General features: G+C 47.2%; 1 protein-coding gene across 2 annotated transcripts in view; it reads left to right on the forward strand.

Moving 5' to 3' along the window:
• COL2A1 (collagen type II alpha 1 chain) overlaps nucleotides 1–15,169 on the forward strand; it is a 72,363-nt gene that overhangs the window by 33,444 nt on the left and 23,750 nt on the right. For both annotated transcript variants that reach the window (XM_069653178.1, XM_069653179.1), the window contains 14 exons: nucleotides 1,962–2,060; nucleotides 3,588–3,632; nucleotides 3,869–3,967; nucleotides 6,314–6,367; nucleotides 8,443–8,550; nucleotides 8,921–8,974; nucleotides 9,614–9,712; nucleotides 10,080–10,133; nucleotides 11,060–11,158; nucleotides 12,242–12,295; nucleotides 12,573–12,626; nucleotides 13,394–13,447; nucleotides 13,947–14,000; nucleotides 14,638–14,682. In XM_069653178.1, the coding sequence (XP_069509279.1) occupies nucleotides 1,962–2,060; nucleotides 3,588–3,632; nucleotides 3,869–3,967; nucleotides 6,314–6,367; nucleotides 8,443–8,550; nucleotides 8,921–8,974; nucleotides 9,614–9,712; nucleotides 10,080–10,133; nucleotides 11,060–11,158; nucleotides 12,242–12,295; nucleotides 12,573–12,626; nucleotides 13,394–13,447; nucleotides 13,947–14,000; nucleotides 14,638–14,682 (972 nt within the window). The remainder of the gene's footprint in view (nucleotides 1–1,961; nucleotides 2,061–3,587; nucleotides 3,633–3,868; nucleotides 3,968–6,313; nucleotides 6,368–8,442; nucleotides 8,551–8,920; nucleotides 8,975–9,613; nucleotides 9,713–10,079; nucleotides 10,134–11,059; nucleotides 11,159–12,241; nucleotides 12,296–12,572; nucleotides 12,627–13,393; nucleotides 13,448–13,946; nucleotides 14,001–14,637; nucleotides 14,683–15,169) is intronic.

Consider the following 15,169-nt stretch of genomic DNA (forward strand, 5'->3'; position numbering starts at 1 on the left):
GCTTCAATGTCAATTCTAGCAGCGAGGCTCTTCCTTTCAACCCTTTGAGGTGAGATTTCGCCAACCCCTCCAAGTTTATACTCATGAGTGCTTACACATCCCTCTTGCCCTCCTCTTCCCCACACCTCGTACACCTGCCCTTGCATTCATTGAGTGGTTCCGGTGGTATCCTGCCAGGCACAGTGGGCGATGGCCACCTACCTACGTACACGAATATCATTGCGCCCTAGTCACAGGGGTCAAAGTGTACAACAAAAATTAAATGTGTGGAACTGTGTTACCCGCTGACCTGTCTCCTTCCGCCCCACACCGCACCGACCCCATAATCACCCACAAACCCCATACACGAGTGCTAACTGGGTCATGCCTTTCCTCCACTCCACCCCCAACCACTATGTTTTACAACTGTACTACGAAGACTGAAAGAAACTCAGTCAAAGAAAACAAATCTTAAACGATCGCCATTATTTTGAGTCATTGTCCCCCACAGCATACAACTTAATACACCCTAGCCTTTCTGATCATCCACCAGTCACACCTCTTAAGGGACAAGCCAGAGAAGGAAGCCACCCCTGCTACCCACCCAATACCTACACACACAGAGGTGCCTGCAGAAATGACTTATTAACCGGTTGCCCAAAAGCAGAAGAAAACGCTGATCACTTCGGGAGCAGGGCTATGAGGGGGCTTTGGAATGGGCTCCTGAAATAAACAACAACAAGCCTTTAGCTGCAAGATAGCTCAACATAATGGGACATTGGAGCAAATTCAGCAATTCAGCAGTGCTCAAGTTCGAATCCCCAGTAAAGGACTGCAAAGCAAAAAAAAAACACCCTTTGCCTGTCATCCTGGAATGGTTCTCAGCCCACAAAAACTTAGGCAATGGGGGCTGGTTTTACCAAAAAGTAAAACGCTGTACCTGTTAGTTCCCACCCACTTTGACCTCTGCCTAGTGACACCAGTAGTATGTCTCTTGCAGTTAGTCTTCTTTGTAGGCTGTTTGTGCATATGCCCACCAGGCACAGACCTTTCGTTCTTCTATTTCAGTACTCAAGATTCTGCCATTCCCCAGTCTTCCCTTTACCCTACTTCTTTTCCCTCAGCAGACTACTTCTGTATATGCCCTGCAGGGGTACAGTGTATCCATTCTCGCAAAAGCCTAGGTCCTCTGAGACTGCTATCCACGAACCTGCCATGGAAGCTTTGCAGAAATGAAAACATATGGGAGCTAGCATAGGAGCCTGACAGCATATATGCGTTGCACGGTGCCCAGTAAACATTCATTCATTCCTGCGAGAACCACGCGCACTATAATTAGGATCAATATGCAATCCACAGTGAACTGTGCAGAAGGGTATATTTGAATCATATATTTGAGGATTTGCCTCCCAGTGCACAGTGGCAGAGAAAGAACTGGCTTCCCCTGAAATCGCCAGGCCTTGCGCTGTCCTTTCTGCCAGCATCGCATTTCCCCCGCAATTATAGGGCAAGAGCGCAAGGGAATCCTTTTTATATCTTAAATGTCATGTTTCCTTGTAAGTGGGAGTGAATGGTTATGCCTTGAACTGTGGCCACAGTGAAAGGGGCGCCAGGATCATCGTGAATCCTCAATCTTGGAAAGATCTGCAAAGGGCTACAGGGCGCCATCTTGGCCAGGCCTGTGGAAAGCATCACAGCGTGATGTGTCATATGGGTTCCTACGCCTCGCACCGGATCACTGCCTGCAGCAGGACACATCAAGGAGGCCTACAGGGGGTGCTTGAATGTGTTGCTTTAGACCGTTTCCTGGGTGATATTTGAAAGGCTGGAAACAGGTGCACAAATCGATTCAGGGCATATGTAGGTCATGTATCCATGCCCCAGGCATGACTGCACTATAGAGCACATGTGAGACTTCAACTAGCCTGTTCATTTGCACCATGCAATTATTCAATAATGTTTATTTTCTGTTTGCTTGTTAGGGTGAAGCTGGCCCCACCGGTGCACGTGGACCTGAGGGACCCCAAGGATCAAGAGGCGAATCTGGAACACCAGGATCTCCCGGACCTTCAGGGGCATCTGTAAGTACAGTCATCAGAAGGGGGCTTTTATAATGAGCCAATGGGCAGCTCAGGGATAGGGATGAGATCAAAGGTTTCTGGTACTCAATTTCCGCAGCTCTGATCCTGGGTCACTTACCAGGCCATCTGAGACATCACCTCAGGCAGATGGAGGGGTACTCACTTTCTGCAGCTCTGATTCTGGGTCACTTACCAGGACATCTGAGTCATCAGCTCAGGTAGATGGAGGGGGTACTCACTTTCTGCAGCTCTGATTCAGGGTCACTTACCAGGCCATCTGAGTCATCAGCTCAGGTAGAAGGAGGGGATACTCACTTTCTGCAGCTCTGATTCAGGGTCACTTACCAGGCCATCTGAGTAATCAGCTCAGGCAGATGGAGGGGGTACTCACTTTCTGCAGCTCTGATTTAGGGTCACTTGCCAGGCCTTGATAAGCAGGGGTAGTGTCTGCAGCACTGCACCACTGGCCAGGTGTGGGGAAGAGCATTTGCTTCCTTTGTGAAAGGGAGGGTGTAGAAGGAGGTGAAGGAGCGCACATAGTGTCCGCAGCACTGCACCAGTTGCCGCTCCTCAGGTGGGAAGAAGAACGTGTGCTCAATTCATGCAGCGCTGCTGCTGGGCTCCCCCACCAGGAGTGGTCTTGCACACTAGCAGAAAGTCTGCAGCACCTGAACTATTCTCAGGCCCTGGCTATGTAGAATAAGATTCAGTGGGTGTCTGCGGCCTACTTACCACTGATGGAGAAGAAGTCTTGTTTGGTGTCTTCAGTGCTACTGGACTGGGCACATTTCAGGGGTTGAGACGTGGGCCTAGAACATCATGGGAAGTAAACTGGGCTGCCCACTGAGCCCTCTTCCATCTGTATGCATGGTCTGCCCTGCACAGTTCTTTGCTCTGGAACAATAGCTTCTCGTTTGGATTAAGTTTAATAGTCACATTTGCGTGCCTGGCTCCAGTCATTACTGGATGGCCCTTACTTTACCCCTGGGAGTGGAGTGTAGCATTCAGTGCAGGCCGAAACCGGAACAAGCACGTTATTCCTGGGGAATCTAAACATGTCTCAGGGAAGGACCAGCACCAGGGAAGGCCTGGGTTTCTCCCCAGTCCCAGGAGAAGGACTCCTCTAGTTCTGTCAGAAGGCCTGGAGTGAGTGAGGTCGTTCCACCAGAACAGCTTTTGCAAACTGGTAGTGGCCAATAGATAGTCACGACTGGCAGAGATGTAATAGTCTGCCATGATTCACTGGTGATGCTACCATGCCAACAAGAAACTCAGGCACCCTGGTTAAAGGTCTGTGCCAAGCCCCAAAAGCTAAGTTCGTGGGACCTTCTGTTGAATGGGTGAAAACACAGTTAAATGTAATGGATGACAAATTGTCTCTCAGGTTATCTTGCCTCAAAAGGATATATTGCCATATAAATGGTCACAGAAAATCCACCTGCCTTTTCCCCTCCCTTTTCCATGAAGAGTGGAATCCACCTGACCTGATCTAAGCCTGATTGCTTCTCTCTTTTATTTCTCTTTTAGGGCAATCCTGGTACTGATGGTATCCCCGGAGCCAAAGGTTCTGCTGTGAGTATGACTACAATCTGTCCTTCCAAGTCTCTATGATAGTATAACAATACAGGAAGTGCTGCAAGTGGACCCGCAGCGAGGCGGCAATGAGTATGTGTTAGCTTTCTGGATTCGTGGTGTGGATGCTTTGACCTTCATGTCTTGGACAGCTGTTGAGGGACTCGTCGTTAAGACTTAATCCAGAGCATGCATCTAGGCCATACATCACCTGTGTCTTTCTGCTCTCTTTCTAGGGTGCTCCTGGTATTGCTGGCGCTCCCGGATTCCCTGGCCCACGCGGTCCACCAGGACCTCAGGGTGCTACTGGTCCTCTGGGTCCCAAAGGTCAAACGGTAAGAACCGCAACACTAGCCATCATTTAGATGTGAAAGGGTTTCATTTTAACACTCATGGCAGGGAGGGGCCGGGACAATGACAACAGTGTTCCCTTTTTCTGGACTGTCGTTCAAGAGTAATTGAACAGACAGTCATGGGGCAAACACATCTGAGCAACACAAGACATTGATCCGAAGATACTCATTGAGGGTAGATAATGGTTGTCAGAAAGCCCCACTCAGTGGTGGTAGGAAAATGAATGTCTGTCTTATTCCCCTGCATAAGGACGTTTGAATAATGTGAGCCATGCCACATCTCTCCCATTATAAAGCATTGTAGCACCGCATGACATGACAGGACATGTCATATTCTATCACTGGCTTGTACTGGGGCACCACAGGACATGGCATGTCATATCATATTCCATCACTGGCTTGTACTGGGGCACCACAGGACATGGCATGTCATATCATATTCCATCACTGGCTTGTACTGGGACACCACAGGACATGGCATGTCATATCATATTCCATCACTGGCTTGTACTGGGACACCACAGGACATGGCATGTCATATCATATTCCATCACTGGCTTGTACTGGGACACCACAGGACATGGCATGTCATATCATATTCCATCACTGGCTTGTACTGGGACACCACAGGACATGGCATGTCATATCATATTCCATCACTGGCTTGTACTGGGGCACCACAGGACATGGCATGTCATATCATATTCCATCACTGGCTTGTACTGGGGCACCACAGGACATGGCATGTCATATCATATTCCATCACTGGCTTGTACTGGGACACCACAGGACATGGCATGTCATATCATATTCCATCACTGGCTTGTACTGGGACACCACAGGACATGGCATGTCATATCATATTCCATCACTGGCTTGTACTGGGACACCACAGGACATGGCATGTCATATCATATTCCATCACTGGCTTGTACTGGGACACCACAGGACATGGCATGTCATATCATATTCCATCACTGGCTTGTACTGGGGCACCACAGGACATGGCATGTCATATCATATTCCATCACTGGCTTGTACTGGGACACCACAGGACATGGCATGTCATATCATATTCCATCACTGGCTTGTACTGGGACACCACAGGACATGGCATGTCATATCATATTCCATCACTGGCTTGTACTGGGACACCACAGGACATGGCATGTCACACCCCATCATTGGCTTTTGTGTGACAGCACATGGCATGGCATGATATGTCATATTCCATCACTGGCTTGTACTGGGACACCACAGGACATGGCATGTCATATCATATTCCATCACTGGCTTGTACTGGGACACCACAGGACATGGCATGTCATATCATATTCCATCACTGGCTTGTACTGGGGCACCACAGGACATGGCATGTCATATCATATTCCATCACTGGCTTGTACTGGGACACCACAGGACATGGCATGTCATATCATATTCCATCACTGGCTTGTACTGGGACACCACAGGACATGGCATGTCATATCATATTCCATCACTGGCTTGTACTGGGACACCACAGGACATGGCATGTCATATCATATTCCATCACTGGCTTGTACTGGGACACCACAGGACATGGCATGTCATATCATATTCCATCACTGGCTTGTACTGGGACACCACAGGACATGGCATGTCATATCATATTCCATCACTGGCTTGTACTGGGACACCACAGGACATGGCATGTCATATCATATTCCATCACTGGCTTGTACTGGGACACCACAGGACATGGCATGTCACACCCCATCATTGGCTTTTGTGTGACAGCACATGGCATGGCATGATATGTCATATTCCATCACTGGCTTGTACTGGGACACCACAGGACATGGCATGTCATATCATATTCCATCACTGGCTTGTACTGGGACACCACAGGACATGGCATGTCATATCATATTCCACCACTGGCTTGTACTGGGACACCACAGGACATGGCATGTCACACCCCATCATTGGCTTTTGTGTGACAGCACATGGCATGGCATGATATGTCATATTCCATCACTGGCTTGTATGGAGCCAAGACACCCAAGCCATATCGGAATTAAATCTGGCATCTTGACATGATCACAGTTACACATAATAAGACATGACGCACACAGCCGTATTGGCCCCATCAGCTACACAGGGAAGGTGAGGGTTGGGGACAAGGCAGCAGTTAGGTGTCGGCCACAGTCATACCAACAGGATGTAGTGTTGTGCATCTTTCGAAAAATATCTACTTCACGTTCAAAACTTTTACATTGTCCTGAAATAGTCACTATATAAAGTCCCACGTGTGAGGTAAACCCTTTCCATGTCTTTCCTTCTCAGGGTGACCCCGGTGTTGCAGGTTTCAAGGGTGAACAAGGACCTAAAGGTGAAATTGTAAGTACCTCTCCGGCCCGGCTCTGGCCTCGCTGCATGCAGAATGTTGTGACCTCATTGTTAGCAGTCGGGATAGCCATACCTCACTGCGCATAGCCAGTTCATTAGGTGCGCGGGTGCGAGATGTTGCTTGCTGTGCACCACACAATCGAAGTGGTGCTACTGTGAAAACTCTGGGGCTGTTTCCAGACTGTGCCTTCCACAATCTGATCATCCCAATATGGGATGTACCCCCTTATCAATTCCATTGCATCTTTATTTTTAAATAACACCTTTTTTGTAATTAGTACATAGTCCCGATTAGATTTTATGATCAATCCTCAACCACAAGCCAACAAGTCGCTGACATTTGATACTAATACCAACATTGAGTGAATTAAGGAAATCCAGCTTCATCTCTACCCAGGAGGCATATTTCCAGCACTTCAGTGAAGTTCTGCCCTCTGTGTCAAAACCCTCTGTCATGGGAAGTGAGGCAGAGGTATATGTGGGGCGGATTCCATTGCCCAGTCATCAGTTCAGAGGGCACCGCCAGCACCTACCCATGATGCACTGCTCTGTAAGGAAGTGACGTTGAGCTGAAAAGGAAGCCTAAGGGGAGGGCAGTCTGCATCACTTTGTTCCCGCTAATCATACCCAAGGTCACATGGGCAGGGTCGGCATCATGGCCTTGCCACACTGTCAGTTTAAAAGGGCCTCAAGTGGTGCCCGAGCTGCTGCCACCATGTTGGCAGTTTTATCACAAAGCAAAATACTATTTTTTTTTTCATTCAGTACTTTAAATGTGCCCTTTGCAATGCGCGCACTGCAGGCTGCCTATGCTGGGGGCCACGGGCCATCATCTCCCTCGGATGGTAGTCTCCAGCAGTGTTATTATCACCTCATTGCCGTTTTGTAGTAGTTTAGCTCCCTGCTGGCTGATTTTCTTTGTTCTATACAGACGCCAATAAACCTGTCTCAGGATACGGTTCAGCTACTCGCCCCCTCCATTCGATTCTCTCTCCTTTACAATCTATTTACTCCGCAGGTGCCTCAGAGGGTTTCTTCCAGAATTCGGCCAGGGGCCCAGAAACATAATTTTGACATGGATCCCCAAGAGCTCCAATACATTACCAGGTAGCCCATGCTGCCTAGAAAAGTCGAAAGGGGGTTCGCATTCCGACACATCCGTTGAATAGTTTCCCTGCCTACAGTTGCAGAGACACCCTTCCAGACCTGTTTGCACCCTGGGGCTTGTTATCATGGATTTCCCTTTTATGAATCCATGACTACAAATACCAGAATGAAAAGTCAAACCAGCAATGGGGTAGCGTCTCCCGATTGGAATGGATAATTTTGGCATGGATGCACCAACTATTAGAGCCCACACTCCATGCGCATTGTGTGGTTTTTTTTTTGCTGCAAGGGTTTTTTTTATATGGATCTATCAAACATACAAACAAGCAGCAGCAGAGACAACGAATGCACCTGACCCATTGTGATATAAGCACTGAGCACTGAGCGAACATTAGGGCAGTAACATTATTACTTTAGTGAGTTTTAATGTAATTGTCAGTCCCGCCCCTCCAAACACTCTCCTCCTCCCGTTGGTCGTTTCTGTAACATGCAGATCGCGCTATTAACCACTGGGAGGCAGTCTTGAACTAAAATTGCACGCTCTGGATTTCCCTCCAATGCGATGCACATCAACAGATTGTGTTAACAGAAGTCAGGGAGAGAATTGCACGCATGCGCAGCAGGCATCCAGTATTCATGCACATGGGGGTTTTGCCAGGAAAGTGGGGATCTAGATGGTGTTAAAGACACATGACTTTTTCACATCAAAACTGGGCCATGTGGCAATAACTACCAAGTTTTCTTTTATCTGCACTTGTATTTGGCTTCATTTGATCAGTTCGGCCACCAATTCAACACAGACAGCTATCGCTTTAAAGCAGTGCAATTCCCTGGAGGTGAAGCCGCGGTTTCGATGCCATGCCCTCGCAATCACCAAGACGTTTTTTGTGTTTCTTAATTACATTTCTCCTGCTGTGTTCAGCTGTGTATTGAGCTATTGTGTGTGCTTCCTCTTTCAGGGGCCCTCAGGTCCCCAGGGTGCTCCCGGCCCCGCTGGCGAAGAAGGCAAGAGAGGTGCTCGTGGTGAGCCTGGCGCCGCCGGGCCACTTGGACCCAATGGTGAAAGAGTAAGTGGATTTGATATCGGAAGGGTCCCTGTTGTCAGTAGATTATCAAGTGATCTAAGCACAGGTTAATGTAAGTTTACACAGGGGGGTTGCATTTTGCTACGCACTGGGGTGGATGGTGCCAGTCTGGGATGCGGATTTCAGGCACCTACTAACGCAGGGGAAGCTCATTGCGTAGCTCGTTCCCTCTTCCTGGGCAGAATAACCGAGCAATAGCGCCGCTATTAACGCACAATTAAGACTTGATTGGAAAGAAGCTCTGAGCAGCTGCCTGCAGTGCTTACAATAAAGATGTCCCAGATAAGACGTATGTTTTTCCATCGCTATTGCAAATGGTTTTAATCCTGACTGCATCTCTTCTTGTTGCTAGGGAGCTCCCGGTAACCGTGGTTTCCCAGGTCAAGATGGTCTTCCAGGTCCCAAGGTAAGCCTTTCAAGCATCTTTAAACCAGCCAGAACACGAAAAGCCTTTAGAAATGAAAGAGAATTGAACGGTCAAAGTAATTTGGTGATTCTCATGGCCCTCGCACCTGGAGACAACCCCACAAATTAACAGGTGGCAGTGTGCCACGGGAAGATGAGCGCCCCTTTCCAGCGCAGCGGCTTAGCTTCGGATTCACACACATAGCAATGGTCAGGTCCACGCTCAGTGGTCTTAGCATGATCGGATATCAATGATGCCACCTGATGCAAATATCAGAATATAGACATGCGCCTTCACCAGGGTCTTCCATTATTACACCGGGTCACACCATGAAATAGTCCAATGTCCTGTGAAGACAAATAGACACTGCCAGGTCTCAGCGCACCCTTCCTATGCAAGTTACTTCTCCAACATTCGCTCTTGTAATCTATGATCGCAGCTGATCCCAATGATGTGCCTCTCTGGGGCTCTAGGCATTACCAGCAGTGGGTCACCCTACATGGCAAACCTATGCACCTGCCCACTGCTTTGCAATGTGCTTATGCTCTAAGAATATCAGACACATCCGTTTCAGGCCTTCAGTAAACTTGCCTGACCTTGCAGCGGGCCTAGAGTTGATGTTTTTCCTTTCTTCCACAGGGCGCCCCTGGCGAGCGTGGTGTGAGTGGTCTTGGAGGTCCAAAGGGAGCTAACGGTGACCCCGGCCGCCCCGGAGAGCCTGGTCTTCCTGGTGCAAGAGTAAGTTTAAGAAACCATCTGCTGCGGTCACCCACAAACGTCATAACGTAACCTACCACCATTGCACAATATTAAACCTGTTTGCTTCATGCCACATGCACTGTGACATATTCAGAGAAAGCACTTTCATCTGTTCATGCTGCCGCATTATTGGTGGTGGAGCCGGCCAATACTGATGGACATTGATGTCGCCTTACTCTTGTGGGCCTGAGCCTTCGACAATGCTAACTAATGACCAAAACGGGTGTCCCTCTGTGGGTGGAGTAACACAAGGTTTATAGGCCTGCACCCCAGATAACTGAGGTACACTGAAAGTTCCCTCACTATGTGCCATCTGTGTTAATCAATCTTTTGTGTTTCCCTTTAGGGACTTACCGGTCGCCCTGGTGATGCTGGTCCCCAAGGAAAAGTTGGTCCTACGGTAAGTTCAGTGTCTACCTCCCTGTTTCAATGTGCGTCAGTGTAGCATCCCAAACCTTTAACACGCAAGGACATGTTTGGTAAGCAACACGCTTGGTCATTGTTTTGTAAGATGCCAGCGGGTTTGCAAATGGTACCTTTCAGACCACCCTGGTTGTGATCTTATTCAAAGAAAGCCAATGGGCCGCGGATAGCGCGGTCGCCATCAGTGGAGCACCAATTAACTTCTACATATTGCCTTCAGAAGGACTCCCTATCGGAGATAGAAGAAGAAAGCTAACACCCAAAGTAAAAGCAGTTAAAAAAAAAACTAAATGCAACCCTTTTATGGTGTTCCTCTGAAGCCCAGCTATGATGAGCACAGAGCCTTTGGGCAGGCTGTTGCCTCACCCAGACCCATGCCCTATAACACCGGCATGGGAAATGCTATGAACTAGGCTTATTGCAACAGAGTGGTTGCCACCTCTTAAAGGGCCATTCTTTCCCCCGCCGTGCTAAGCCCATCAGTTTTATTTAGCCTTGTTGCAGACCCCAGGATCGAACCCCCACATGGCCTTGGGTCATTCGCTGTCATTGGTCACAATGCCCAGCTATGCGCTTCTGATTGCAGTGCTGTGCTATGCGCTATCACATAGAATCACCCAAGTCAGATATTTCTGAAATACACAAACTGACTCGATAAAGGCAAGCTATGGTTAAGATATAGGACTGTGCCTAGTTGGCGAGGAGATTAATCATTTCAATGATAGCCTAAATGCCATGTCAGTCTTTTTGGTTTTGATGCCCACATTGAAACCAATATCATAGTATGAGTAGTTGCCACCTCCAGACAGCATGATACTCATTGTTACAAGCATGTACATGGCAGTTGTATGAGTGCATGCTCAGGAACACAGTGCTCATTCAGGTTTTTATCATCCATGACAGGGTGCTTCTGGTGAAGATGGTCGCCCAGGTCCCCCCGGCCCTCAGGGTGCTCGTGGACAGCCCGGTGTCATGGGTTTCCCAGGTCCGAAAGGTGCCAATGTGAGTACATTTGCAATTCTTTATTTCCTGCATAATTGTACAAAATTCATCTGTCATGACCACTGTTATTTACTCCCATTGAATACACAGCTTTTCGGATAGAAGCAACGGAATGCTATATATAGACTTTTTGACATCTAGGAATTGATGGGAACATTTTGGGCAGAATATAGGAATTCACAGGGCGTCTTGATCTTGGCCCTTGCCTTCAAGTGAAGAAGCAGCTTGAATAATTGCCATTGCTGCTGTTCACGATTGAAGCCTCATACACTAAGGGAGGGGTGCTTATTTCAGGATAATCAAACGCTCCCAAGCTTTGGCCCGAGAGGAAGCACTATGTGGTAATAGCTTTATAGAGAACTTCAGAAGTCAGAATGTCTGGAAGGAAAGCAGTAGCAGCAGGTAATGATTGCATGCCGAACATTCTGATTGGCCTAGAGGAGGTAAATCATGACTTTAATGTGCTACTACCAGAAATGATGAGGGAGGCATGGATGATGTGCTTCATGATTGGGGGATTATGCGCTTTGCCTTGCAGTGGCTTCCATTACTTGGTGACATATTGGATTCCCTCAGCTAGCCCAATGGGTGGCCAGACCCAAACATGCATTCATATAGGCCCTCTGGCATTTCTTCATCCTAATGTCTTGAAAATGACAAGAGTATAACTCAAGAATATGCCCATCAGTGGTCAACGTTGGCAGAGTCAGTCTCCACACATTTTCAGCATTGCACGCGTAGTGTGCATTTTTACTGCAGCGTGGGGGTGGCAAGCTTGGGTTCGGATTATTAACAATTATTACTACACCATTTGTTGATACAAATCTTCCCCAGGAGCCAGCGACCCTCAGAGAAGCAAGCATTTTCGATCAGAGCTCTCACGTGAACATGTTGGGACAGTCAGGGCCTCGCTGGGCTCACCCGTAACCATCAGAGACTACTTTTGAACTTTCAACTAAGGGTGGTGCACTGTATGTGCATGTCCTTTTGTAGTGGGAACCTGTGTTCTGTGATTGTTTTGTGCATTTCAAGCCTATGTCTCTATTGTACAGTAGCCACTAATCACATTTCTCTTCATTCCAGGGAGAGGCTGGCAAAGCTGGTGAGAAGGGATTGCCCGGTGCAACTGGTCTGAGGGTAAGCATGATTTCCTGCTTCCTTCAGATCTTATATCTAAAAAGCTGATATGCAGAGCATCTGATACCATGAAGTGCATTCAATACTATTAGCTTAAAGCATCTGGAAATCCCAGCTTACATACAGGGACATCCGGCTGTTCAGTTCATTTACCGGGGATCCTGTTCATTCCAGATGTTAAGGGAGGGATAAAGAGCCATTTGTCTGACACATACAGTTGTTGCAATGCTGTACTCGTGCGCGTACATTACATATTGTTTGTTGATTTCTTTCCTAGGGTCTGCCTGGTAAAGATGGAGAAACTGGTGCCCAGGGTCCAAATGGCCCAGCTGTAAGTACTTGCAGATTTTGTTTTCTGGGCAGAATTGCCTTTTAGGCTGGGGATGGGTCCTTATAACTGCATGCCTAATTAGTGAGGAGCTAGTGACTTTGAGAAGCGCCCCTGGCGACACCGACAGTATTCATTTTAGACGTCCAGATTCCATATTATGAATGTCAAGAAAGCATAAAACCTCTGCCAGCAGTAATGCTTTCTTCGTTCTTTTTTTGTGGCTGGAAATCCTAATTGCTTATGGACATGGGGTTACAGTGATTGGGGGTTTGGACGATGGAGCTACTTTCATCATTCTAAAATGGAAGCCTGGGGCTCTACATCTGGCCCGCATGTTGCAAGGGGGCTGACCATTGCTTCTTTAAAAAATATATGTTCTACTGGCTTCAAGCAAGCGACTATAGAGGTGTAGCGTTAATGGTTTGTGGGCCACATTAGACATCTGGAGCTCTACGAGCATGCCAAGGTGAGACCAGTACTCCCCAGGCTCCTGACTGCTCACAAGCCAAGCGCCTCTATCCTGGTTGCCCACATGGGCTTCTGAAACGAGCCACCAAATGGAACAAACCAGATCTGGGATCTATGGGAGTTTGTTGTTGTGGCAGAGCGGTGTGAAGTGGCTGCAGCGCAATGCACTTGCACTATGTTACACACATGTGGAGTAAAGCATGAAGCTTTGAATGAGGCGGACGGGGCATAGATCTTCTGCATGGCGCACAGTGCACGCTGGCATTCTTCTCATCCTTGCCTTTGGTTTTCCTGCCCAGGGTCCTGCTGGAGAGAGAGGCGAACAAGGTCCTCCTGGTCCCAATGGCTTCCAGGTATGTAGAAGTATAAAAAGGGGTGACAACTTTCAATTATATTTCTGTTTAGATGCAGTTGAGATAAATATCTCTACATATCATTATGCATGATGCAACTTTAATATGTATACATTAGCAACCCACTTCATAGATACAATCAGTAGTTATGCTATACCATGGTTTATTAAGAATAATATTAGCCGCAGTAATCAATATCTGTGAATATCTAGCAGGTTAAATCATAGAGTTTATAGCATTGAGCAGATATAAAGCCTGGCGGGGCAGATTAATGCTTACAGTCCATATATTGATGTATAAAGTGCACATAGAGGTCTAAATTATATGCATCATTTGAACTTTGGGAAAGTTTATGAATGATTAGTCTGGATCACTTATCCCTGGGGTCTAAGATCGGATCGCAACACCACTGTGTGTTTGACAGGTCAGGAATTCTCAATGCCTGGTACTGGATACTAAACCTCCCTCTTACTAAAGGTTGTGTGTTTCTTGCTTTCAGGGTCTTCCTGGCCCTCCAGGTGCCCCAGGTGAAGGTGGCAAACCAGGTGACATGGTGAGTCAAAAGCTGTCCTTGTAATGCACAGTCATATGCATGTGTCTGAAAATACAGTCCCACAATGTGGCCTTAGTTGAGCCATTCTCAGGGACTGACGCACCAAGCACGCATTGCTGCACCTAGCACACACTGCTGCCCCTAGCACACATTGTAAACTGGTATTGTACGGTATGCATTCCTGGATTAAGTCAGATAATGAATACTATTTCTTAGGTGATTCCTATGGTGGGGTGCCAAAGCCATAAGCAAGATAGTGTTAACGGATCCCCAGTCCCCGTGGTCATCTTTACTGAATACAGGAAGCCTGAATGCGCTGTCACTTGTAATATCCCATGCGTCCATTTATTAACAAACTATCTGGACAGTACATGTGCCCCTACTGGGACAAACAATGTGCCCCATTCATAAGTTACCACACAGGTAATAACACGCGTTATAGATATATAGGGACGATTGTGTTCCCTTTCCTGTGCATCATGTATCCAGTGAGTGCCTCTCTACTTGTTCTATATTGAGTGTATTTTGTGTATGGTGTATTTACCGTAGAAAGAGTGGACACAAGGTGTGTACTGTGTCAAGTATATCCAATGTGGGTTTTGTTCTAATGTCTTCTTTCTCATTTGCCTTTTGAAAGGGTGTGCCCGGTGAAGCTGGACTTCCAGGTCTTGTTGGTCCAAGAGTAAGTAGACTATGTTTTTCGGCATAACAAAGTACATTTGGATACAATACATGGCCACATACCTCTAACGCACATATGCATCCAACTAACAAATGCTAAGAGCTCATTGAATTGGTTTGGGAAGGAGGATGGATTTCAAATGATGGCCCAAAGCACTGAGAGTCTCTGCATTGAAGTCTAAAAATCTGGAACGACAAGTGTGTAATAAAAGATTAAATATGTCTTTCCGGACTGTTCAAAACATAATTTCACAAAGGGTAAATACACTGATATTGTCGCCAATCATCTTTTTGTGAATTCTCTTCAGTAATGCAGTTTGAAGCAGGCTGTGCTAAAAGCTCTATTATTGGCAGTGCCATCATTTACATAAATCGATTGCAGGGCCCGCAATTAGCCACATTACAAAACCGTGCCATGAAAGACTTGTGATTAGCTTTGTTGTTGCACTCTTGACCAGTTATTCTGAGGATTAACACTTTGTCTCTTT

The sequence above is a fragment of the Ambystoma mexicanum genome, chromosome 3q (assembly GCF_040938575.1).
Source record: "Ambystoma mexicanum isolate Mex_15411 chromosome 3q, UKY_AmexF1_1, whole genome shotgun sequence".
NCBI classification, from domain to species: Eukaryota; Metazoa; Chordata; class Amphibia; order Caudata; family Ambystomatidae; genus Ambystoma; species Ambystoma mexicanum.